At 33.2% G+C, this 26,530-nt stretch overlaps 5 protein-coding genes and 1 pseudogene across 6 annotated transcripts; 2 read left to right on the forward strand and 4 right to left on the reverse strand.

The window, feature by feature from the left end:
• Positions 1–204: 204 nt before the first annotated feature.
• LOC114722436 (uncharacterized) lies at positions 205–2,581 on the forward strand. The gene is made up of 2 exons (XM_028908466.1): positions 205–566; positions 655–2,581. The coding sequence occupies exons 1-2, from the start codon at positions 205–207 to the stop codon at positions 2,579–2,581; spliced, it is 2,289 nt and encodes a 762-aa protein (XP_028764299.1).
• A 3,268-nt stretch (positions 2,582–5,849) lies between these two features.
• LOC114722432 (uncharacterized) lies at positions 5,850–6,849 on the reverse strand. Its single transcript, XM_028908463.1, has 5 exons — positions 6,722–6,849; positions 6,556–6,629; positions 6,373–6,413; positions 6,037–6,303; positions 5,850–5,957 (listed from the first exon to the last, which is right to left on the reverse strand). Exons 1-5 carry the CDS (start codon positions 6,847–6,849, stop codon positions 5,850–5,852), a joined length of 618 nt encoding a protein of 205 aa, XP_028764296.1.
• On the reverse strand, positions 6,846–7,952 carry LOC114722433 (uncharacterized). The gene is made up of 3 exons (XM_028908464.1): positions 7,634–7,952; positions 7,347–7,553; positions 6,846–7,259 (listed from the first exon to the last, which is right to left on the reverse strand). The coding sequence occupies exons 1-3, from the start codon at positions 7,871–7,873 to the stop codon at positions 6,846–6,848; spliced, it is 861 nt and encodes a 286-aa protein (XP_028764297.1). The 5' UTR covers positions 7,874–7,952.
• Positions 7,953–7,959: 7 nt separating this feature from the next.
• On the reverse strand, positions 7,960–9,922 carry LOC114722434 (uncharacterized). Its single transcript, XM_028908465.1, has 3 exons — positions 9,738–9,922; positions 8,811–8,932; positions 7,960–8,483 (listed from the first exon to the last, which is right to left on the reverse strand). Exons 2-3 carry the CDS (start codon positions 8,848–8,850, stop codon positions 7,960–7,962), a joined length of 564 nt encoding a protein of 187 aa, XP_028764298.1. The 5' UTR covers positions 8,851–8,932; positions 9,738–9,922.
• A 5,126-nt stretch (positions 9,923–15,048) lies between these two features.
• Positions 15,049–16,370, reverse strand: LOC114722431 (glutathione S-transferase U2-like; annotated as a pseudogene).
• Positions 16,371–23,951: 7,581 nt separating this feature from the next.
• Positions 23,952–26,361, forward strand: LOC114722437 (LRR receptor-like serine/threonine-protein kinase EFR). Of its 2 annotated transcripts, none has more exons than XM_028908468.1 (4): positions 23,952–24,728; positions 24,846–25,208; positions 25,829–25,971; positions 26,119–26,361. In XM_028908468.1, exons 1-3 carry the CDS (start codon positions 24,035–24,037, stop codon positions 25,864–25,866), a joined length of 1,095 nt encoding a protein of 364 aa, XP_028764301.1. In that variant the 5' UTR covers positions 23,952–24,034; the 3' UTR covers positions 25,867–25,971; positions 26,119–26,361. The 2 variants fall into 2 exon arrangements, with proteins under 2 accessions (XP_028764301.1, XP_028764300.1); XM_028908467.1 differs by having other exon boundaries at positions 23,953–24,728; positions 24,843–25,208.
• The last annotated feature ends 169 nt before the right edge of the window (positions 26,362–26,530 follow it).

Below are 26,530 nucleotides of genomic sequence, written 5' to 3' on the forward strand. Positions count from 1 at the left end.
GTGGTCAGTGTTGTCAAATTCATTATTGGAATTGTGAAATCCCATATTTAAGTTGTCAATGTAGCAAGTGTGCGCGGACGTATTTTGGGTGTTGCATTTTTTGTGAAATCGCAAGAAAAGTTTCGAAATCCTGATAAATGAAATTGATTATTGGGGAACTAAAATATTGATTTATGCTTCTGTGGTGCAGGTTAGGTAGCTTTGATGACATCTAACATTGGGTCAACATCTTCAAAGCGTCTTGCTTGTTACTTTCATGTGGGTGGGAAGTTTGCAGAAAATGGTGATGGTGAAGTTAAGTACTATGGTGGAACTGTCAGGGTAAGAGTGATCAAGGAGGGTATAAGGCTTGAAGATTTGAGGGTTATGATAGGAGAATGGTTTGGTGTAGATAGTAATGGTTGCGACATTAAATACACATTGGGCTTGAATGATAGGATATTAATAGATCTTATTGATGATGATGAAGTTGACAACCTATTTGAGTATAATGATAGTAATGCACATGTATACGTAGCAGCTAAAGGTAATGAGAATACGGAGGAAGAAGTGGCTGATCGAAACAGGTAAGTCACAAGTTTCGGATTATGGAAGTTGTTACTTGCGATAATGTTGTTGTTAATATCATAACAAATGTTGTAATTATACATGCAGCATGTCAAAATTGTCAGGACTGTCACAGCAAAATGATGAGCCAATGATTGAGGATGCTGTCGAATGTGTGAATTACATAGCAGCTGAAAATGTTCTTAGCCTGCCATATGCAGTAGAGAGTGCACCAACTCCTTTGCCAGGAATGAATTCCCTGAAATGGAAAACAGTATTGTTAGGATTGAGGCAGACTTTTCCAGATGCGGATGATTTCAAGAAGAAACTACACAAATTCAGCATTGCAAACAAATTTGAGTATAAATATGTGAAGAATTCTAATGCCCATATGTATGTCAAATGCAATGTTGAAGGTTGTCCATGGAGGATCAGTGCAAGAGCAGCTGTAAAGAGTACTCCAGCATTTTTACGTGTAACGACATTCAAAAATGAGCATGTTCATAATGCCCAAGACAATCTTCATGTGACACATGGTAGATCAGCTAGCTTGACATCATCAATTATAATTGAAGAGGTTAGGGATCATATAGACATGCGTCCAAATGATATAAAAAAGAGGTTGGAAAGAGATTATGGTGTGAAGTTGACATATAAGCAAGCATACAGGGCCAAGGAAAAAGCGTTGGAGGACATACATGGCAGACCTGATCATTCTTACATGCTTATTCCATGGATATGTGACCGGTTGAAGGAAACCGATGACAAAACAGTGGCAAAATGGGTGGCTGCAAGGAACAACAGATTTGAGCGTGTATTCATAGCCTATGGGTGTTGTATAGAGGGTTTTATTGCTGGTGCTAGACATGTACTGTATATTGATGGAAGTCATTTAAGTGGACCGTATAAGGGGACACTACTTTCAGCGTCGGCTTATGATGCGGACAACGAATTATTACCTTTTGCCATTGCGATTGTGAAGGGAGAGACGCTTGAGGATTGGACATGGTTCTTACATATGATCAAGGAGATAATTGGGTCAATGCAATTAACAATCATTTCAGACCGACACAATGCAATTATAGGTGCTGTGCAAGCAATATTCGGAGGTGAGCGACATGCGTACTGTTACAGACATGTTAAGGAGAATTTCAGTACACAAATGATCAAGTTAAATAGAGGAAGAAGGAAGACAAGTGGCAACACAAGGGAGGATGGACTGCATTTCCTAGATGCCATTGCATATGCAAGGCTTGACACAGAGTTTGATCAAGCAATGGATAACATGAGACACTTCAATTCCCAATTATTTGAATGGCTTGTCAATCATGGTGATATTCACAAGTGGGCCTTAAGCAAGTTCCCTTTTAAACGATGGGACAACATAACAACAAACCTTGCAGAGTCATTCAATGCGTGGATGCTGAAGGAGAGAAGATATAATGTTGCCCAACTTATACATGAGCATCGTGAAAAAGTAGCCAAGAAGATGTATGCAGCAAGCATGGCAATGAGCAAATGGAAGAATGGTGTAGGCCCAAATACAAATGCAACATTGATGGAAAATGTGGCGAGATCTGCACAGATGTTAAGTGTTCCTTACGGAAGGGGTAGGGTGTGTGTCCATACAGCAAAAGGAGCCATTAATGTTGATCTTGGAAAAGGTGAATGTAGTTGTGCAGCTTGGCAAATGTCAGGCATCCCATGCCCACATGCATGTGCAGCTATCAAGGCCTTGAATTGCAATGTGTATGATTTTGTTGAAGAATGCTACAAGATTACGTCCCAACAAAAGATTTATGGTAGGACGATGACTCCAGTGGTGACAATCGACATGCCAAATCCTAATAACTATCGGCTGCAAGATATAGCAAGTCAAGTGTTTTTGGCACCACCTTTGACTAGTCGACCACCTGGAAGGCCTAGGATAAATAGGCAAGAGTCGCAGTTTCAAAACAAGAAGGTCTACCATTGTAGTGCATGCCAGCAAGTTGGCCACACAAGAAGAACATGCAAGAATCCAAACCCAACTTAAGGTTTCATGTCAATACCAACAGGGGTAATTTTTTTGTTATAGGAAAGGAATGACTCTTGAACCCTTTTTAATTTTTTTGGGAGAAGGGTTGATAGGTAGGCTATCTTTTTTGTTAATGATGTTAACTGGGTAGGAGATGTTCTGTAATCTGAATGACAAGAAAACATTAGGCGGTAGGTTAATCCTAATGTTAACTTGTCATTTGGATATCAGTTATGTAGCTTCTGTCATGGGCCTACTGGTTTTTAGTAAATATCATTACGTCAGTGGTCAATTCCATTACAGATATAGTAAAGTCTGAATGTTAATGTAAAAATCGTATGATGGGTAGGCTATCCTTTTTGTAAATGATATTCACTGGGTAGGATATGTTTTGTAATGTGAATGGGGACGAAACATTAGGTAGTGGGTTAATCTTACTGTTAACTTGTCATTTGAATATAAGTTATGTACCTTCTGTGATGGGCCTACTGGTTTTTGGTAAATATTGTCACTTCAGTGGTAAATTCAATTACACATGTAGTAAAGTCTAAATGTTAATGCAGACATCCTATGATGCTCTTTTGGTGTACTTCTATGCTATTTTGGCAACACAGATGACCTTTTGTTTAATGCCCTCAAGGGAGATGGTGGAAGTTGCCAATGGGTATGACTGGAGTGGTTAATGTCATCAACGATGTTGTTATTCACATTACCAATGTTGTTATTATCATTTCCAGGCTAGTGAAACTCCCTGAAAATATGTTACTTGACTTTGAAATAAAGGAAGTGGAAGTGGAAAAAGCAGAGTGGTAAATATCATCACTAAAGTTGCAATTAAAATTACCCATGTTGTCATTATCATTACGGGGGTAGTAAAATTTCCTGAACAATTTGATGCGTGGGTTTGACTTAAAGGAACCGGAAATGGGAAAAGCAGACCGGTAAATGTCATAACTGAAGTTGCAATTAACATTTCCAATGTTGTCATTATCATTACGGGGGTAGTACAATTTCCTGAACAATTTGATGCGTGAGTTTGACTTAAAGGAACCGGAAATGGGAAAAGCAGAGTGGTAAATGTCATAACGGAAGTTGCAATTAACATTTCCAATGTTGTCATTATCATTACGGGGGTAGTACAATTTCCTGAAGAATTTGATGCGTGGGTTTGACTTAAAGGAACCGGAAATGGGAAAAGCAGAGTGGTAAATGTCATAACGGAAGTTGCAATTAACATTTCCAATGTTGTCATTATCATTACGGGGGTAGTACAATTTCCTGAACAATTTGATGCGTGGGTCTCAGTTAAGGGAACCGGAAATGGAAAAGCAGACCGGTAAATGTCATTACTCAAGTTGCAATTAACATTACCCATGTTGTCATTATCATTACGGGGGTAGTACAATTTCCTGAACAATTTGATGCGTGAGTTTGACTTAAAGGAACCGGAAATGGGAAAAGCAGAGTGGTAAATGTCATAACGGAAGTTGCAATTAACATTTCCAATGTTGTCATTATCATTACGGGGGTAGTACAATTTCCTGAACAATTTGATGCGTGGGTTTGTTAAAGGAACCGGAAATGGGAAAAGCAGACCGGTAAATGTCATTACTCAAGTTGCAATTAACATTACCAATGTTGTCATTATCATTACGGGGGTAGTACAATTTCCTGAACAATTTGATGCGTGGGTCTCAGTTAAGGGAACCGGAAATGGGAAAAGCAGACCGGTAAATGTCATTACTCAAGTTGCAATTAACATTACCAATGTTGTCATTATCATTACGGGGGTAGTACAATTTCCTGAACAATTTGATGCGTGGGTCTCAGTTAAGGGAACCGGAAATGGAAAAGCAGACCGGTAAATGTCATTACTCAAGTTGCAATTAACATTACCCATGTTGTCATTATCATTACGGGGGTAGTACAATTTCCTGAACAATTTGATGCGTGGGTCTCAGTTAAGGGAACCGGAAATGGGAAAAGCAGACCGGTAAATGTCATTACTCAAGTTGCAATTAACATTACCCATGTTGTCATTATCATTACGGGGGTAGTACAATTTCCTGAACAATTTGATGCGTGGGTCTCAGTTAAGGGAACCGGAAATGGGAAAAGCAGACCGGTAAATGTCATTACTCAAGTTGCAATTAACATTACCCATGTTGTCATTATCATTACGGGGGTAGTACAATTTCCTGAACAATTTGATGCGTGGGTCTCAGTTAAGGGAACCGCAAATGGGAAAAGCAGACCGGTAAATGTCGTTACTCAAGTTGCAATTAAAATTACCCATGTTGTCATTATCATTACGGGGGTAGTCAAATTTCCTGAACAATTTGATGCGTGGGATTGACTTAAAGGAACCGGAAATGGGACAATTTCCTAAACATGGGGATGCATGGATGCAAATGGGGAAACCATAGTGGTAAATGTCATTACTATAGTTGCAATTTCCCTTAACAATGTTGTGATTTTCATTACCCAGGTTGTGAAATTCTGACAATTTATACGTGGGGACGAAAATGCAGTTGCAAAAAGGAATAGCGAGGTGGTAACAATCATTAAAAAAGTTGTAATTTTCATTACCAATGTTGTCATTCTAGCGAAAATGGATTCAAAAAAAGTGATTTGGGCTTGAAAGACTTCACATGCAAATGGCAACAGCGATGTCGTAACTATCATTACAGAGGTTGCAATTCTCAATCCGAAAGTTGTTAATCCTATTACTTGTGTAGTTAACCTGGGTCCAAGTGGATGTAATTTGGGGCACAAATAATCAACTTGTGATTATCATCACGGAAGTCACATGGCATGCTGTAAATTTCATAACTCTTTTACTCAAATTATCCCAAAAAGGATTGCAATTAGGCCAACAACTGGCAGCCACTTAGACTTCAAACTACATAAGACTTCAAATATTAAGACTTCAAACTAACACTCCTTTTACAAATACTATATGCCTAATCTACATAATGTCTCCTCCTATCACAGATGGCGTCTTTTGGTCAGTGTGGTGGCTTGGGTTGATGAAAGCAAGCTTAATGCTTCATCACGTCTTGAATTAAGCTCATGATTCACTAGCCACCACATGAGGTTTCGTCGGAATTCAGCCACTTGTTCATCCGTATAGTGAAGTATCTCACCGGGCTTCCATTTACTCAACCATATTAATACATGAACACCGCAGTCTCGCCTGCACATCAAAACATACCAACGATGTAAAAGAATGAAAATAACACATTGGGCTACTTTGAGACGTAATAATATCAACAACATAAACCACTCACAGATTGTTCTGTTGCGGAACAGGAGCCCAAATGATATCACTCATTTTCTTCTTCCCAGTGGCATTAGGCTTAACTATCTCAATAATGTCATAAAATCTATTCCTCTGCACAATATCATTACGCAATTGTAAATAAAAGGTAAATGAAATGTCAATCATAGAAGATGAGTTGCATTATCCTTACACATTCAGTGACGACGGTCGTCATGTCATCAATAATTACACCCTTCTTCTTGCTCTTCTTCTTACCCTCTAAATTTGGCTTCATTGAGTCCAGCACATAGAAATTCATTGTGCTAGGCTCAAGCACAACACAGAACCAGTGAGCGCCAACAAGTGTGGGTCCAAAGATCAAATCACATTCTCCTATGTTGTAGCCTACATTTTCAGGTAAAAATTGTTTCTTCCGTTTTGTAGCATCCCACAGCTTTGGGTTAGCTGCCATTATTGCCTGAAACATGAACATTTTAGTCATTTATCAATATCAATCGACAAAAAACTAACATCTCAGCAAGCTTACCATAAAATCAGCATAAAAATGTGCCGCTTCACCTGCCCTTCCTTCTCCATATCAGCCATTAGAGTCTTGCACACAGTTGACATCAGCTGTACGCAAAGAGATTATTGTTTTGATGAACCCAAAATGCAGCATCTACTAAACAATTAAATGACCTCATCACAAATATTCTACTTACCCGGTTACCTATTTTCTCAATTCCGCCAAGTGTCCTTAGCTGATCCCGAGTGATATCTTCATCAGAGATTTTCACCAAAGGCCTAAAAATATGTTGTCAATATCATTATGCATATAGTCAATTACCACAAAATTGTAATGAATATGATTACGTGGGTAGTGGATATGTACATACATGTCACCCTCCTTGCTTGAACACATACGGGAAACTATGTCATAAAACCGGTCCTTGTCATCCATGGGCCTCTTTCGCCTCTTAGTTGGCTTTGTCAAAATCCATGGAGAATTGATAGCGGATTTCATCTCCCTTTGCGATCTCCGGAGTTGACATCCCTTGTCCATGGGGGACAAAGGCAGGGGAGACTCCATAATTTCTTTGTCTGCACCTTCTGCTGCAACACCAATGTCATCACCCCTATCCGAGCCAGTTGCATCATCGTCTCCTGACCATCTCCCCCGTGGAACTCATCTCTATCATCACCTTCGTCATCAGACTCATGTCCATCATGATCATGGGAGTCTTCATCGCCAAATGCATCATCATCTCCCTTATCATCATCTGGGACGTCAATAGGGTCCTCATCATCTGTGGTCACATTATTTTCCTCTATCCTTATCTGCACCTTATCTAGCTCATCTTCCATTGCACTTATAAGCCTCATAGTGCTTAATTCGATCTGAGCCATCAATCGTCCGTGCAACTTCTGTAACTCCTGCAGCAAACAATTTAAAATGAGTAAACACTTTTTTCATGAGATTATTTGCTAATGAGAATGAAAATTAGTAATGAAAGCACATACCGGGTGTAAATGAGCCACACTTCTGCGTTTTCCTTCATCCTTCCCACTTCTATCCATACTCCCCTTGCCCTTATACAGTAAACCCCTCTTGCTTTCCCTCTCCTTCTTTTCCAGCTTCCTTATCCTCTCATCAGTCCAGAATTGAATGGCATTTAGGGACCCTCTCTCAACAGTTTTGGATAGTGGGAAGTGCTCAGCAAAATATAACTACAATAGTAAATCATTAACTTGCCAATTCCACAAATAAAGAAAACAATAACTTAGAAGCATAAGTCAGAAATACATACCAACAGGAGGTAGATGCATCCTCCCACATTGCAGCTTCCTTCATCTTCATCTTCGTCTTTCTTTGCTTTTGTGTACACTTTCACATAATCTCCCATCTCTTTCCACAAGTGCTTCACAATGTACGTGGCCCAATCAAATTGGTGAAATCCCTTCATGGTACAGCACATGACTCTTATTAGCTTGTCACTCACAGTTGTTTGTGAAGTAGGAGTTAAAAAACTCCCAAGTGTGTACAGCATAAACAGGAACTCAAACTCATCTTTCTTCTGCCCAGATTTAATGTCATTGAGTATCTTCGTATAAGGGACTTTACCAAATTCCTCCTTCAACTCTGGTATGTCTCATCATCATCACATACGTCCATTTTTACCTTCTCCCCTGTGTGGGGTACACCCAACAAGTTTGCAACATCATTTGCTTCTATTTCCTTTATTATCCCTCTTATTAGAAATTGATGGGTAGGCGGATCATATGCTCGGAGAACACATACTATGAGGTCACGAGGGAGTCTCTCACATCCAATGTCAAGTAAATGGCCAAAGCCTAAATTTTGTACCCTCACTTTCAAATCTTCATCATCTTTTATGAAGTCCACTAATGACTTAAATTGCCGAACCGAGCAACGAGTGCTAAAAGCCACTTTTTTCTTCCTCTTCTTCTTCATCCCTTCCTTTCTTGATTGCTTCACCCTATCACTGTATTTCTTCTGCTCCTCTGGTGTCAACTGCTTCCATGCCTTTGATGCCTTTTTCGCTTGTTCAGACATATTCTTAAACTTCTCCCCACCCTTAAGAAATTCTCGTCTAAACAACATGTAGCCATTCTTCACTTCTTCACTTGGCCCTCCTTCTACAACAAGCATAAATAACTAAATCTGGTCAGTTGAACAGCTCAACTTTCTTTGCATTTCAAAAAAGTTGTCACTACCATTTCCAGTGTAGTCATTCACATTATAGGTGTTGTTATTTAGCCACAAAATGAACCTCGACTATTTACTACTCATATAACTAAATTTGCTGATCACGTAATGAATGTTATTGCTTCTTTCTCACTTCACAGAACAGAGCAGAAAATAGAGACTAATGACATAATACACTTAACAACAAACTAAAAACAATCTAACTTACCAAACCTATATAACTCAACCACTTAATTCCTATTACAACTGCATATTACCGTTTGTCGCAGTCACAGTTACTTCGCCAACCTCCTCCATGACAGCAATGCGATTGATGCTTCTCAGCACTTCAGCGACCTCTACCTCTTCAATCCTCAAACCAGCAGATTAATCTCTACCTCTTCAATCCTCAGACCAACAGATTCAAAAATAAATGAATATGCATTAAAAGTGATTCTTTCTCGATGAAATGTTACAAAATTTGTATCTTCAAGTAACTTATATTATGGAAATTACTATACACAGTGCCACAGATGACCAAGTAAATTATACCAATACATAAGAAGGCCACAAAGGTTATTCTCACTTGGTACATACTGAAATGAATATGCATGTTCATCCCCAGGTAAATTGCACCGCTAAATGACTGAGGTTATGCCCATTAGGTAGCTATATCTTCAAAACAGAGTTCTACCCACGAAAAGTCACCCCTTTCAATTTATTTTACAATGTTAAATTTGCATAACCAATATGGGGATACAGTTGAACTCATTTTAGTCCCATACACAATGCTAAAAATGTGCAATGCCCATTACACGAACAGACCAAACAAGGGGGCGGAAACAGGAAGCATCCTGCCTCATGTGCGACAGTGGTCTCAATTTATGGGCATCTAAAAAGTAGTGTAGCAATCATAAACACACACGTATATTATGCCTTCCAACATTACAGCAACACAGCAATCAGACAACAACAATCAGAGAGATATCTCGTCAAACATGGACCGAGTTATATGAATCAGAGCAAGCAAGCAACTTCTGTAATTCCGTCACACACAGAAGCACCGACTTTTAATCTAATCTACCTTTACATTCCATTTTAAGCCTTTACCATTGCTTCCCCTTTACAACCAACATTCACCGTTTTCCCCAAATTAAAACACTCCAATCAGACAAGCACAAGACGGAGACATTTGGGTGGCTTACCGGGGTCCGAACGAATATCGACTTCTTCCTCAACCGGTGACGACCTTACAGGTGCTCTCCCTCGAAATCTCTCTCTCTAGCCACCCCCTCTCCCTTCTGAAGATTGAAGCTTCTCACTGGTTTATTGCTTCTCACTACGACCCACGGAAAAGACGAAGAAGCCGGACGCTATTCACATTCCTCGTTCACAGTTCCTCAACCATGCCAATGTGAGACTTGCGACAACCATATGCAGTTTCGCCGAGTGCAATGTGAGAGTTCGGAGAACCCTATGGTCTATGCAGTTTCGCCGAGTGGAGAACCGCCAACCAAACTCCAGTTCCGTTGCACAATATCCCGCCCTCTGATTCCCGAAAAAATTAAGGGCATTTCAGTCTTTTGGCGAATTACTCAAATTCCAGATTGATACCCCATACCCATTTTGTCATTTCAGTAATTTACATGCCCATTTTGTCATTTTAGAATTCAACAGTCATTTTCTTGTCATTTCCCTTTAAAATATTAGGTGCTATTAAAAAAATATTTTAGGTTGTTGAACTTATTGAAAAATATTTTGAGATATTGAGTCTTATTAAAAAAATAATTTATGTTCGATGCTACCTAAACCAAGTTTTTACTCATTTAATTATTTTTAAATTTTTCCTGATTTTATAAAAACTTAAACCTAAACTGATATTATTTTATTAATAAATTACTTACTACCTCCTGTCTTTAATATAAGACATCGTTTGACTTTTATTTTAATCTTAAATATAAGATTCCAATTCACTTTGTCTCTCATATTTATATATTTTTTCTCAAGATAGTCTTTCTAATAATAATAGTTCTAGTCAATACACTTAATTAGTAAGAATATTTTAGAAAAGATAATACTTATTTATTATAAATAACTAACTTAATTTTTTAATCTCTTTAAATTAGTCAACTAATTCTTATAAATACGGAAGAGGTAATATTAGCCTTATCTTGGTGCTCCTCCTCTGCTCATTTCATCCGTTCGCGCTCTCTCTCTCTCTTCATTGAGCACGGTGTCGTTTTGTGGGCAGCAGGCGGGCAGCGGATGAGAGAGTAGTGCAGTATGTTTGGATGACATCCAAAACCATGGTTTGATAAAATGCTATCCAAACAACCTTCAATATTTTGAAACTATGGTTTCAGATGAAACCATGGTTTTAACCTCTAAAACCCTGGTTCTGTGGAAAGCAAAATTATCTTGCTTCTGGTGCTGAAGTTTTCGCTGTTGGGTTGTCAGAAATTATTTGGACAAAAAATGCCCCTTGACTCGCTTGCGTTGCTGGCGTGGAGAAATGGTCTACGGTCATTTGGTCCTGACGCAGCAAGAGAGTGAGCCTGAAAGAATCATAAAGCAGAAAAGATAATTACTATAATAAGTAATAAATTGTTTTAATGTGTGCTTATTTATTTTGTCAAAAAATATCATGATATTTCATATTTATAATCTTTAAAATAAAATAATATTTTTCTGTTGGTAAAAAATATTTATTTTTTCCAGAAACATTTTTAATCTTATATTTTATAAATATATATACACATGTTAATTATTTATTAATTATGTTTTCTTATATACTATTAATTATGTTGGTAAAAAAATATATTATTAACAATTTTGTTCCTTCAAATTAAAATATATTATAAAATCTATATTTTATGTAATTATCATATTAACTTATGCCCTTTTTAATAATTTGCACATATAAAAAGTACTTCTGATAATAACTATCCAAACACTCTCACTTCTCAGAATCACTTTTTCATAAAATCTATTCTTTACAAAATCTATTCTCCAAACCATGGTTTGGTTTTATCCAAACACTCCCTGAATCCCATTGGATTTGAAGTGGGAATTCCTAAACCCTTTATCCCAATGACTTAGGGGGTGTTTGGGTGATAACCCAAACCATGGTTTGGGGAAAAAACACCTAAACACCCTTAAAAAAACCAAAACCATGGTTTTGGTTTTGGAAAAAGCAAAAATTTTTTGCTTTTGGAAAAAAAAAAGGGAGAGTGTGAGAGCCTATAGGATATGTATCTTGTTGTTTTTTTTATAAACATATTTTTTTATAAATATATTTAATCTTATATCTTATAAATATATATACATATTAATTATTTATTAATTATATTATCCTATGTATTATTAATTATGTTAATAAAAAATATATTATTAACAATTTTATTCCTTCAAATTAAAATATATCATAAAATATATTTTTCTGTAATTATCATATTAACTTATGCCTTTTTTAGTAATTTGTACATGTAAAAAGCGCTTCTGGTAACAACTATTCAAACACTCTCACTTCTCAGAATCACTTTTTCACAAAATCTATTCTTCAAAAAATCTATTCTCTCCAGAATCTATTCTCCAAAAGCTATTCTCCAAACTATGGTTTGGTTATATCCAAACATCCCTTTAAGATAATAAATGCCACCGGCACTATACGCCCCCTGCCACTAGTGCACTACCGTCTACCATCGATATGAGATATTCTCCCCTTATCACTACTGGAGTGGAGTCGTTACTGTGGGCCATGCCAATACCTCCATGTCCATCTTATCATTGTCGTTTCCACTACCGTAATATCATCAACTTCGTCAACATCATTTCACGGGTGCCAAAAATCTAAGGCCATCTCTTATTTAAGATAAGAGTTAGTTAAAAATTCAATTTAATTTTGATATGAAACATTAGTTCATTTTGTCTGTAACATTTATCCATTTTACTTATGATGATTACACATGATAGGGACTCTCTATTGAGAGATAGTTTTAATACACGTAATTAATAAAGATATTTTATAAAAAAAATAATATCCACGTGTTATAAATAACTAATTTAATTATTTTTTTAATATCTGTAAATTAGTTGTCTAGTTTTTATATTAAGGACAAGAAGTAGTGTATATATATTCATCATATTACAAAATTATGCTCTTCACTCTTAGATATATGATTTTGATTCACTTTATTTTTCCCTTTTAGTTTTTTTTTTGGTATAATAGAAGGAATATGAGTTACAAATTAACAGCCGGAAAATTGTAAATCATGGAAAATTGGTATTAAATTACTAAATGTGACAAAATTTGACAGGAAAAATTAAAAAAAAAAGACTATTGAATTTTAAAATTTCAAATCAGAAATTACTACAAAAATGTGTTCTTATTTATTTTTTGAGTGTAGTCATTTTCTTTACAATTGTAGTAACTAATACTGATTTAAAATTTTAAAATTCAACAATCATTTTTTTGGGGGATTTTTCTAATTTGATATGTTAAGTTATCATTTTTTTTCATTAAAGAAAAAAAAGGAAGAATAAGTAGTGTTTGAAGTATTAGCTTTGCAAATTGCAAATAAGAAAAATTAGTATTAAAATATGGAAAGTTGTAGAAATTTTTGACAAGAGAAATTTTGATTTTTCATTATAAAAAGTTGTAGAAGATGAATTGCAAGTTAATGTTTAGCAAGTTGTAAATTAAGAAAAAAAATTAATCTAATTAAATTAGTTAAGTAGGTCTTAATTGAGAATTAAAAGAGTATTTGATTTTTGAGGGTAAGATTTATGTTTTCAATCTAAGATTATTTTTTATAATGATTTGAATATTATGGCAAGAACAAGAATTTTCAGTTCGCAACAATATTTTTTTCTACTTATAGAAAGAAAACCACATTTCATATGAAGAAAATTAGTTGAAATTGGATAGCGATGTAATTTCCGGAGATGGATTGATTCGATTTGGTTTTGTTTTTGTTTGAAATGAACGTCAACCAAACTTAATAGCCTTGTGACTTAGTATTAGCTCTTTTATAAGTAAAAAGTGATGGGTTTGATCTCACTTAACTAGCTTGTAACCTCAACGTATTAGTGCTCTTAGGTGAAACTTGGAGACTGGACATATGTCAGGTTAGATTGAACTAGTATAAATTATTATGTATATTTTTTTCCTATTATTTCCTCAAGTGATAGGTAATATCTTCTCTGCTTTATCCTGCTTATATTAATTAGGTTTGATTATTTTATCAGTTGTAAAATTTTTATAATACTCAATTCATCCTTTTCTTGGTTGTTCGATCATACTAACAAAGTGCACCAGAAAACTATGTCCATTACCAAGTGTCAGTTTTGCGTAATATTCGCTCAACGTCGTCTTGTGCCTTGGTTGAATTTTAAATGAAAAATTATTAATGATTGCCAGATATAATATTATACTCCTCCGGTTCTAAATATAAAATCTATTTTGTAGTATAATTTATACTACAAAATGGGTTTTATATTTAGGACCAGAAGAATACTACCTCCTACCCTTAATATAAGAAATTATTTGACTTTTATTTTAGTCTTAAATATAAGATCCAGGTCTATTTTATCTTTCATATTTATTTCTACGGGAGGGAGCAGTAATTGTAATGGGCATTATGCTTAAGTAAACATTTGGATTCTTGGTGGAAATAGTTTTCAATGAATATATCTTTATTGAATCCTGATTAATAATAATAAACTCAATGCAAGCTTATCCTCAAAAAGCTGGAGTTTGAAGATTGACTTGTACTATCACACTCTCTTTGAAGATTGATGCTTATCTATTTCACTCTATATGCTATACAACATCTCCAGTTGGTGAATTTCTTAAACAAATAGAAAATCATTCCTTTTTCTAACTACCTCCAGTCTTTAATATAATTTTTTTTAATTTTTATTTTATTCTTAAATATAAAATACTAATCTATTTTGCTTTTCATATTATATAAAAATAGTCTTTATAATAATAGTAAATCTAGTCAATACACTTGATTAGTAAGGATATTTAAGAAAGAGAATACATATTTATTACAAATAACTAACTTAACCATTTTCTTTAATCTACTCAAATTAATCAATTAACTCTTATATTAAGGATAGGAGGTAGTATTAAATTGAAATTTGACAGAACTACACACTACACTTGATCTTAGCCAAAAGGCCAAGAAGAATGTCATTATACCAAGATCTTTCTCCACCCATTCCTTCTACAATACTGATGTTTTATTTATTCCCTGTTCCTCTCTGAAACTCCTACAGCAACTTTATTTGTATAACTTATTTTAATTTTTACAACAACTCATTCATTGATTTTCTTCTTCCATAATTAGAGATTTATTTGATAGTACTTGTATTTTAAAACATTAAACAAATTGATGAAAAAAACTATCGTTTGGGCGAAAATGGAGGCAACCGAATCAAACTTTATGCACTCTCCCCCTCCCCCCAAAAAAAAGCAACATCAGACACGTCATCCAATAAACAAACCAATTATTTTTCTGCAAGAGGAGCAGCTTTCTTGTCATACAAGAAATAGTTGCTAATATTTTATTTTACAACAAACCATCAATTATGAAGAGATACGAAACAAACGAAAATACATTTTTTTTTATTTGGAGTAGATATATTAATCATGCTTGTTTGGGAGCACTTAAAATAAGTTGATGCAAAAAACAAGCCAAAAACTAGTTGATAGGACCAAATTTCTCTATGAATTTGGCCACAAGCTTCTCATGAGGAGGCAATGTCTCCTTCATCAGAGGATGTTTCTTGAGGGCATCCATCCATGTCAAGAACTCTGAGTTCATGTGGCGTTGAATCACCTCCATTCCCAAGGCATCATTGAGAACCTTGTAGTTGCAAGCAAGAGCTCCCACCGCAATATCCAGTAGCCCCAAGGACTTACCCCCACAATAAGGGAATTCCTCTGCAAAATCTTTCTTCACTCCTTCATAAAAGACTCTAATCATCTCATTCAAATTCTCAATTGCTTTCTTTCTTTCTTTCTTCTCCTCTTGATAAGAAAGAAGATGGGGTAGATAGCTGGAGGGATCTACGGACCAGGCCAATGTTAATTTTATTAGAATCTCTGAAAAATGAAAACTATTTGCATAATAGTTCATCAAACATATTACTCCTCCAGTTCTTAATATAACATTTATTTAACTAATTTGATTAGATTAAAAAAGGTAGGTGATTAAGTTACTTAATTATAAGAAATATGACATACTTTTCTTTAAATATCATAATCACTTTCTTAATATCCTCCATCCCTCTCCTACTTGATTATGGTTGAGAGTGTATAAATAGGAGTAAATTAGAAAAAAATTGATAAATATAAGAAATATGTTTTATTTTTAGAACCAAAATTAACTCACTGATTAGGTCATACATTAAAGACAGAAGGAGTATATTACTTCAAAGTGATATTAATTAGACTAAATTTTTGCAAGATAAGGAAGGGTGATACTCACCTTTTGATCAAAATAATTGACCCAGAAACGAACTTTTGCCTTTTGATAAGGATCATGAGGCAAGAGTTTTGGGTTTTGATCCCAAATCTCATCGATGTATTCCAAGATGACAGGTGACTCAGCTATTGCTTTATCATTATGCAAGAGCACTGGAACCTTCTTGTGGATAGGATTGTTCTTCAGCAGCAACTCACTTTTATTTGTTAAATCTCCTCCACGTATTTGTAAGGTATGCCCTTAAGTTTAAGGGCTAGCGCAACCCTTGTGCAAGGGCCGCTTGCCCAAACTCCCAAAAGCACAACTTGGCTTCTTTTCTCTTCCATGAGTTTTTTCTGCTCTTTCTATATGGTTCATGAGATTGTAGCTATGTGAGCGTTGGTTTTTTTTTTTTTTTATATAAATTCTTCTCTGATTATTCAATGTGCATTTCTTGAGGAAGAAGTTGTAGAATGTCTCATTTCTTTGGCTGCCAGATTGACCCATTTTTTTAATGGCAATAAAGGTGGACTAACAAGATAAACGTTGAATTCCGTGGATATTTTTTTTGTGACCAAGGGAGAATTCTGTGGATATTAAAACATTCAAAATACCAACATTAAAATAATGATCTGGGCCCCGTCCTCAAAAATGCTATCAGACTTGTGACTCATTTTATTTGATTTTCTTTGGTAAGCAATTGTTTTAGGAAAACCGACACTAGTACTGGAGAAGTTGTCCTGTTTTGTTGTTATTTTTTCTTTAAAAAAATGTACAGTTCCTTTTCAGTTTTTTTTTAAAAAAAGAGCTAAAATTTACATACTGGAGTTTACAATGAAAAATAGGCAATTTACAATAAATATAAGGGTATTAACGGTAATATAAGGGGGAATTACAACAAAAATCAGGTTATTTACAAGACAATATAAAGGGATTTACAATAAAAATTTGATAATTTATAAGAAATATAAGAAAATTAATTACAACAAAGATGGACTAACAACATAAACGTTGAATTCTGTGGATATTAAAACATTCAAAGGAGAATTTATTTTTTTGTTGTTATTTTTTCTTAAAAATGTACGAGTTCTTTTTTAGTTTTTAAAAAAATAGAGCTAAAATTTACCTGGAGTTAATTTGCATATGGGTTTATCCAAAGGAGAATTTCACTACACCCCTTATGTACCTATTTAATATTCAAAAGCTCTCAAAATATTCTGAAATGTCACTGTACCTTTTTGGAAAAAAATGGAATTAAATTTTGAGGATAAAAAAACACTTGTCCTTTTATCTTATTTTTTTAAAAAGAATCACTCATCATCAATTTATAAAAGATGCAAAGGAATTTATAATAAAAATTAGGCGATTCACAAAAAATATAGAGATTTATAGTATAAATTTGACAATTTACAAGAAATATAAATAAATTAATGACAACACAACTGTATAATTTATAAGAAATATAAGAAAATCTACAACAGAAAATTGACAATTTATAAGAAATATAAGGAGATTACAATGAAAATTAGACAATTTACAACTTATACAAAAATTAACAACAACATATAAGGAAATTTATAACACAAATTAGGTTATTTCGGCAAACAAAAATTATTTTGTCTGTATGGTTTGAGCACAAATGTCTTTTCATTTATAATATTTTATTTTATTTTGAGCAGGGAAATTGTCCTTTATCCAAATCTCTTACGAAACACGTATAGTCGTACTACCCTGTGAATTTTTATAGTCAGATGGTTCAGTTTTTTTCCTGGAAAATTTCAGAAAAAGCCCTTGAAATATAAGAAATTTCAGATTGGGTTCTGAAATTTTGAAAATGACAGAAATAGTCAATAACCCAATCTGTCATTTACAAAATCAAGAAGAATTGACAACTTTGTCCTCATTTGTATTCACTACAATGATTTAAGGAATCACTATAAGGGTTTAGGCGTTATCTAGGTTTGTTTTTGAATGGGCCTTACAACATTGGAAATTAGGCTCAGTGAGCTTTATAACGATATATCATTTGCTTAATTTGTGATTAAATTAAGAAAAATATGTCCACTAAAAATTGATCTTTAACTACAAGGCACCTGATTATGAAAAAGTGAGTAGTTATTTTCTACACAAACCTAGTCTGTAAACCGAAAATGCTAGAATTTGATCGCTTCCTCTGTCACTTTTTCCCTCACAATGTGGGGATTCAACTTCTCTTCGCTACTCTCCCATCCACTACCTGTTCGTTGCCACAAAATGACACCGGATGCAATTGAAAAAAGTAACGTTGCACAATAGATAGACTGGACCATACTTGAACCCAATCTGAAGTCTGATCTAATTTTTTGTCAGGCTGGATCTGGTAGTGCGTGGCTCAGTCTAATTCAGGAGTGACCCGAGGTCAGGTTGGTCTGAACTTGATCTAGTCAAATATTTGGACTGACCCAAATAGTCTAAAACCTTAATTTTCTTTTTTCTTTTTATTTTTTTATGGAATCAAGATTTCATGTAAATAAACACATTTAGCACAATGAAAAAACCTATAAAACATTAAGACTTAATCATAGATCCATAAGAATTTCAACAATATTAAGTAGCAATTAAAAAACAACATTCTAAATTATAAAATATTTTCTCAAAAATATCATGTAGACCAGACTAAATCAGTCCAAGTAACTTTTATACATCCAATATCTTTCAAGAGTGAATGCTCTTAAAAAAAAATAGTTTAGATATTGAGTGCACTAAAAATTATTTTAAAATAATAAGTGCTAAAATAAATTTTAGGTGGCCGGACGTATACTTTAGGTATTGGGTGCATCAAGAACTATTTTAAAATATTAGGTGCTATTAAAAAAATATTTTAGGTTGTTGAACGTATTGAAAAATATTTTGAGATATTGAGTCTTATTAAAAAAATAATTTATGTTCGATGCTACCTAAACCAAGTTTTTACTCATTTAATTATTTTTAAATTTTTTCCTGATTTTATAAAAACATAAACCTAAGCTGATATTATTTTATTAATAAATTACTTACTACCTCCTGTCCTTAATATAAGATATTGTTTGATTTTTATTTTGGTCTTAAATATAAGACCTCAGTTCATTTTGTCTCTTATATTTATATATTTTTTTCTTAAGATAGTCTTTCTAATAATAATAGTTCTAGCCAATACACTTAATTAGTAAGGATATTTTAGAAAAGATAATACTTATTTATTATAAATAACTAACTTAATTTTTTTAATCTCTTTAAATTAGTCAACTAGTTCTTATAAATACGGCAGAGGTAATATTAGCCTTATCTTGGTGCTCCTCTGCTCATTTCATTCGTTCGCGCTCTCTCTCTCTCTCTTCATTGAGCACGGTGTCGTTTTGTGGGCAGCGGGCGGGCAGCAGATGAGAGAGTAGTGCAGAGAGGCTGAATCCCATTGGGTTTGAAGTGGGAATTCCTGAGCCCTTTATCCTGACGTAGAGCCGGGAAAACGGGTCGAACCCGTCAGGTCAGCCCGTTTAGACCCTGAAATTATGAGGGCCGGACTTGATATTTTTCCTTCAAATGGGAAATAAGCCCTGGAGGGCTGGTCCTGGAGGGCCGAGGGCTTAAAAGGGCTGGCCTTGGAGGGCCACGGGCCGGCCCTTTTAAGCCCTTTTATAATTTTTTTGTTTTTTAAATTTTTTTATATAATTATAATATTATTAATATTTTACATTGTTAATAATATTTCAAATATTTAGTTATTATTATCATTTGAAAATTAAATTTAGTGTTAGACAATAATTTATCCAATTAAATGTTTAAAAAATGTGTTAATTTGGAATTTAATAATGATTTGATTTATATTATATGCGTTGATATTTTTAAACTATATATATATATATTTGATAATAGAGTATTTTTATACTTATATAACTTGTGATTCTATAATTTGAATTAGAAATTCATGAGTTTCAACAACAATGTTTCTCACATTAAAGTAAAATAATAGCTAGATTGTACAATTTAAAAGTAAAATTCCTATAAAGAAGAAAAACTTAATATTTTGTTACGAAAGAAAAGCATACTTATGAAGAAGAGTAATTAATTATAGTGATGATAAAGTTTCAAAAGATTAATGATAGTGTTTATTTATTGCACAATTGTACTATAGATAAAACTTTTGGATGTTGTTATCTTGTTAATGAATGTTTTAGATATTCTTGGATGTTGATAGATATTTATATATGATGATATTTTATATTTGTGACTTAATTTTATTCATATTTATGTCTTTTTTAATAATTTCATTGGTTTATTTTTATTTTTTATAAAAGTTATGATAAATATAAAAAATAGTATTTTTTTCTCAAACGGACCAAAAGCCTGCGGGCCGGCCCTGAGCCCTGTGGCTTAAGGGTTGGGCCTAGCAAATTGGGATATTTTGAAACTTAGCCTTGGAGACCGACCCTTTTAAGCTTGTCAGCCCTGAAAGACTGACCCTTTTAAGCTCATCAGCCCTGAAGGATCTGATTCCCACCTCTATCCTGATGACTTAACATAATAAATGCCACCGTCACTATACGCCCCCTGCCACTAGTGCACTACCGTCTACCATCGATATGAGATATCACTACTGGAGTGGAGTCGTTACTGTGGGCCATACCAATACCTCCATGTCCATCTTATCATTATCGTTTCCACTGCCGTGATATCATCAACCTCATCAACATCATTTCACGGGTGCCAAAAATCTAAGGCCATCTCTTATTTAAGATAAGAGTTATTTAAAAATTCAATTTAATTTTAGATATGAAACATTAATTCATTTCGTCTATAGCATTTATCCATTTTACCTATGATGATTACACATGATAGGGACTCTCCAGCAAGAGATAGTTTCAATACACGTAATTAATAAAGATATTTTATAAAAAATAATATCCACGTGTTATAAATAACTAATTTAATTACTTTTTTTAATATCTGTAAATTAGTTATCTAGTTCTTATATTAAGTACAAGAAGTAGTGTGTATATATTCATCATATTACAAAATTATGCTCTTCACTCTTAGATATATGATTTTGATTCACTTTATTTTTCCCTTTTAATTTTTTTTGGTATAATAGAAGGAATATGAGTTACAAATTAACAGCCGGAAAATGTAAATCATGGAAAATTGGTATTAAATTACTAAATGTGACAAAATTTGACAGGAAAATTTAAAAAAAAAGACTATTGAATTTTAAAATTTCAAATCAGAAATTACTACAAAAATGTGTTTTTATTTATTTTTTTGAGTGTAGTCATTTTCTTTATAATTGTAGTAACTAATACTGATTTAAAATTTTAAGATTCAACAGTCATTTTTTTTTGGGATTTTTCTAATTTGATATGTTAAGTTATCATTTTTTTTCATTAAAGAAAAAAAAGGAAGAATAAGTAGTGTTTGAAGTATTAGCTTTGCAAATTGCAAATAAGAAAAATTAGTATTAAAATATGGAAAGTTGTAGAAATTTTTGACAAGAGAAATTTTGATTTTTCATTATAAAAAGTTGTAGAAGATGAATTGCAAGTTAATGTTTAGCAAGTTGTAAATTAAGAAAAAAAATTAATTTTAAGTATAGTTTGCAGCGTAATTATCCGGCGTAGTATTAAATTACTGGGAGTGATAAAAAAATTTTACAAGTTCATATTTTGCAACTTCAAAAAGAGGGATATAAGTTTTAAATAATTATTCGAAAGGAGAGATTTCAGGAATATTAGTACAAATTTGTTGGAAGTGATTAAAAAAAAAAAACGAAACAATTGTTAATGCCAAGAGATTTTTTTGTCCAACCAAAATATAATAGAATTAGACTCAACTTCTGTGACTTAATACTAGTTTTTGTTTATTTGTGGCTTGTTAGGCAATAATTTGTCACTCATATGTGTGTTTCATTATATATATATATATATATATATATATATCTTTTTATAATGGAAACAAATATAAAAATTTAACTAGTGAAATACCTACAGTGTCATTATTTTACAACTTAAATTCCTCTTTTTATAATGAAGAAAATGAAAATTTAAGTTACAACGTTTTTATCATACTTTTGATACATTTTTCTGTTAATTGAAATTTACTGTACCTCAATATGATACTCATATTCTATTTTTAATAATGAAAAATAGAAAACGAAGCGGTTTTTAAAAAGGGACATATGGTCTGGATTTAAATTTTATAACCTTTTGATCCTAAAATAGGACTAGCTTACTTTTAATCTCAAATGTCATTTCCCCTGGGATATTTTTGGGTGGAATAATAATAAGGATGGCTAATAATTCGTAGGGATGTTTACCTATATCCCGTGCATCTTGTCCCTGTCACAATTATTTTGGGACAGGACAATTTTGTTCTGAAAGTTTTCATGACAAGATGAAAATAGAACAGACAAAATTGTTTTGGAGCGGGACGGGTTTCAATATATTATTTTTATTTTTAATTGTGATAAATTTATTTTATTTATCACTGTAACAATATTTTGGTAATAATATTTATCAATTGTTATTTTTTTATTTGTTTACAAGTTGTTTTGTATGGGTTACATGATATTTTTTGTAGTGAAATTTTAAGTTTGTTTATTTTTTTTGTCTCTCAAGTTTTAAAATTTTTTTTTGATTACCATTGTTTCTTTATTTTATCTATTTTCTTCCTATAATTTTTATCATAAGTTCTTATATTTCATTTATAGTTAATTTTCAAATTAAAAAATAAAAATTCAAAAAAGGGGATATCCATGTCCTATTTCAATTACGGCATGTCCCAATTGGGATGGGATGGGATGAGACAAGGGATGAAAAAGCCATCCTGTCTTGATTATGAGACGGGATCGGGACGGGATCGTCCTTATCACATCCTGTCCAATGAATACTCTTAGTATTCGAATCAATGGTCCACTCGTAGTTAAATCATAATCAATTCACTCATAATTAAAATAATATAATTTAATTAAAGTATAAAATATTCATCTATAACTTTGATAAGATTAATATTTAAAAGAAAAACATTAATCCTCTAGTAAATGAAACATAAAACATCTTCATGCATAAACCATACAAAATCCAACCCAGTTAATATATCCCATCCAAAACTAGCTGACCAAACTGATAGGTTTTGATACCTCATTATATGAATTCTCAATGAGACATTTGTTTTTGCGAAGTCGATTACTTTAACTTTCATAGGTCCACTCACATGACCAGGAGAAGGTCATTCGCCGACAATTCAAATATGGAATCTTTGAATTCAGACAAGTGAATGGATTACATTTTTCATTATTAACGACCTTGGGAGGTACTCCAAGCCGCCATACTTGACCTTCAGATCGAATAATGGAGTGAATAACTATGGCCATCCATTGAATTTATCCACTTGAGAGTGGAATTATTGTCATCATCCACTGAATTTCTCTCTCGGAAATTAAAATATATAGATATAACTGATATTTTTTAAAATATTATTTAGTACTCGTCCGTTATTTAATATGGATATAATTAACTAATTTGAGTAGATTAAGAATGAGTTTAGTTTAAAATTAGATAATATGATATATTTTTTCTAAAACATACTAATTATCTTCTTTAATTTCCTCACTCTCTTTCCTACTTGATTTTGTTGAAAGAATATCAATTAGATTAATTTAGAAAAAAAATTAATGAACATATGAAATAAATTTTATATATAGAACTCTTTAATTAGTTTCTATATGAAGTATTGGATGAGTATTAGATTATTCAGTGTCTAAACAGGTAGGACGAAGCCTGCTCATGCCGACAACCTATTGGCTTATTACATTTCATTAGAGTATATTTTTAAAATATTATTTAGGGTATATACAACTTGATAGGACATGAGCTGTTACTTTCAGAGCACTCACATGAGTTTTGACTTGCTGTCCCCTCCAATATCTATTTTCTCGCAGTGCTTGATTTGTATCTGGGGAAATATAGAATGATCTGTGTATGTGTGAATACTCAATACTTGCAGCTTTACTAGTCTGAGATATGCTAAGCATGAGAAAACCTTCTTGCTTTGTTTTCATCTTTTTACTTCATTTCTTGATGATCTCTTTAGCTTGCAGTGGGGATGATATCACCACGGACAAATATGCACTTCTTGCTTTTAAATCCTTCGTTACTTTGGATCCATACAATTTCTTAGCAAGGTGGTCCATCTCTTCTTTCCCCTGCAATTGGATTGGTGTCACTTGCGATGCTCACCATAGAAGGGTCAAATCCTTACATCTTAGTGGTATGAATCTCATAGGTATCATATCTCCACAGCTAGGAAATCTCTCATCTCTTACTGAACTTGATCTTAGTAACAACAATTTTCATGGTCGTATACCGAAAGAACTGCTTCGATTACATAGATTGAAGTTGTTTAACTTGAGCTACAACGACTTTCATGGACAAGTTCCAACATGGATAGGAGCCTTATCTACACTTCAGGACTTGGATCTTTGTAATAACAGTTTTAGTGGATTTATTCCAACATCTTTATCTAATCTATCAAGGCTGGAGACTTTGGATTGGAATTTTAATTTCATTGAAGGGACCATTCCATCCGAAATCGGAAGTCTAAAGCATTTGAAGATTTTACGGCTTTCAAAGAACAAGCTTTCTGGAGCAATTCCTCAAACAATTTCCAACTTATCTTCTCTTGAAAGATTGAGTTTGTCTTATAACACTTTATCAGGTATTTCTTTGATGATTTGTGGAATCTTTATTTGCTCTTTCTAAGGACAAATAACCTGCTTTGTTATTGATATTGATGACTCTCTTTTTTCCTCATCAATTATATTATTTCAAGGAGGCCTTCCAAGGGAGATTGGTAATCTTCAACAGCTACAGATAATATATCTTTCAAATAATCAGTTTTCTAACTCTATACCAGCTTCCATATTTAATAATTCAATGATGCAGTACATTGAACTTAGCAACAATAACTTCTCTGGTAGCCTCCCAACAAATGTATGTTTTGGGCTTCCGAATCTTGCGAGACTTTATGCAAATGAAAATGATTTGTCTGGTCCAATACCTTCTATCTGGCATCAATGCAAAGAATTGCTAGAGTTAGATCTAAGCAATAACAGATTCAAGGGAGGAATCATCCCAATCGACATTGGAAATTTGACCAACCTCCAATTCTTATATCTGAGCAACAACAGCTTGCAAGGTAAGAGGTTTAATTATATCCATACGTAATTATTCTTATGTGTTTAGTAATATCTAGTTGGATTTCTTTTAATAATGTCATGGAACATGACATCAGAAACAAACCATCTCGCAAGCAAGCTGAGTGCACAATATATATATATAAATATATATATATATATATATGTGTGTGTGGTGTGTGTGTGGCATTGCATCCACACTCTCTCTCTCACACAGAGACTTATACATGCATACATACATGTATACAAACATACTACATGCATGCATAGAGTACTAAAAGAATGGAATTATTTAATATGATTGCATAAAGCTTTCTTGCTTCATTATGTAATTTTATCTCATTTTTACTCTTCGTCCCAAGACACCTCATGATCAATTTAACATCAGCCATGAATGTAATAGAGCCTTAATTAATGTAAAGTATTGATTATTTATTGGGAGTATAAAATCCCAATAATAATTAAGCAGCCTTAATGACAAGTTCTAAAGTAAGAACTAAGTCACTAACAACTTCTAATATGTTATTGGGACTTTATAATTATATGGTGGTAGTTATATTTTTTTAGGGGACTTCCTTGTAATTCTCCCATTATTTATGTGCTCATTTTAAATTTTAAACAGGTGAAATTCCATTGTCTCTTTCAATATTTCTTCATTGAGGGAAATAAGTCTAGGTCGAAACAATCTACAAGGTAATATTCCAATACCAATTGGCAATTGGGCGTTACTCGAAAGATTAGATCTCAGTTACAACTCCCTTACAGGTATGTGTGGAATTTTATGCTTAAAATTCTATTTATTACATGCCTATCTTGAATAATTGATACTGAAACCCATGCTTAATGAGCATGGTTTGGATTATTGTCATTATATTACTGATTATAATTTTGCTCATTTTTTATTTTCAACAGGCGAAATTCCAACATCTCTCTTCAACATTTCTTCATTAACGGTAGTGTATTTAACAAGCAACAATCTAAAAGGTAGACTACCATCATCAATCGGCAATTGCACGTTGCTGGAATATTTATATCTAGAAGAAAACTCCTTAACAGGTATATGCTCAATCGTCTGAGCCATTAATTTTATTTAACAAAGTTCCATTTATCATCTATAATTGAAAACACTTGAATTACCTAAATAAAAATAAAAATTATTTTACACTTAGATCATGTAGGCAGAATCAGTTTTCTGTAGACAATAATAACTTTGAACGTTTAATTGAAGAAAAGAAGCTGCACAGTGCAGCGATTCTTTTGAAAAATGCAAGAGGCATGTGTTGATTATATTATTAAGAGAACTTGTTCTAAAATTATAGGCTTA

Source organism: Neltuma alba, unplaced genomic scaffold, assembly GCF_004799145.2.
Source record: "Neltuma alba isolate B1F8T4 unplaced genomic scaffold, ASM479914v2 tig00012093_pilon, whole genome shotgun sequence".
Classification (NCBI taxonomy): Eukaryota; Viridiplantae; Streptophyta; class Magnoliopsida; order Fabales; family Fabaceae; genus Neltuma; species Neltuma alba.

Excerpts from the sequence above, each read along its gene's own strand:
- LOC114722436 (XM_028908466.1), top strand. The coding sequence starts at position 205 with ATGACATCTAACATTGGGTCAACATCTTCAAAGCGTCTTGCTTGTTAC. Across the intron at positions 567-654 it reads GAAGTGGCTGATCGAAACAG|CATGTCAAAATTGTCAGGAC; the intron begins GTAAGTCACAAG and ends TTATACATGCAG.
- LOC114722433 (XM_028908464.1), bottom strand. The coding sequence starts at position 7,873 with ATGCTGTACACACTTGGGAGTTTTTTAACTCCTACTTCACAAACAACT. Across the intron at positions 7,554-7,633 it reads GATGCATCTACCTCCTGTTG|TTATATTTTGCTGAGCACTT; the intron begins GTATGTATTTCT and ends TTACTATTGTAG. Across the intron at positions 7,260-7,346 it reads GTGTGGCTCATTTACACCCG|GAGTTACAGAAGTTGCACGG; the intron begins GTATGTGCTTTC and ends TGTTTGCTGCAG.
- LOC114722434 (XM_028908465.1), bottom strand. The coding sequence starts at position 8,850 with ATGGAGGAGGTTGGCGAAGTAACTGTGACTGCGACAAACG. Across the intron at positions 8,484-8,810 it reads AACTGTGACTGCGACAAACG|AAGGAGGGCCAAGTGAAGAA; the intron begins GTAATATGCAGT and ends TGCTTGTTGTAG.
- LOC114722432 (XM_028908463.1), bottom strand. The coding sequence starts at position 6,849 with ATGAAATCCGCTATCAATTCTCCATGGATTTTGACAAAGCCAACTAAG. Across the intron at positions 6,414-6,555 it reads TGGCGGAATTGAGAAAATAG|GAAGGGCAGGTGAAGCGGCA; the intron begins GTAACCGGGTAA and ends GATATGGAGAAG. Across the intron at positions 5,958-6,036 it reads CGACCGTCGTCACTGAATGT|AGGAATAGATTTTATGACAT; the intron begins GTAAGGATAATG and ends GATATTGTGCAG.
- LOC114722437 (XM_028908467.1), top strand. The coding sequence starts at position 24,035 with ATGCTAAGCATGAGAAAACCTTCTTGCTTTGTTTTCATCTTTTTACTT. Across the intron at positions 24,729-24,842 it reads GTCTTATAACACTTTATCAG|GAGGCCTTCCAAGGGAGATT; the intron begins GTATTTCTTTGA and ends TATTATTTCAAG. Across the intron at positions 25,209-25,828 it reads GAGCAACAACAGCTTGCAAG|GTGAAATTCCATTGTCTCTT; the intron begins GTAAGAGGTTTA and ends AATTTTAAACAG.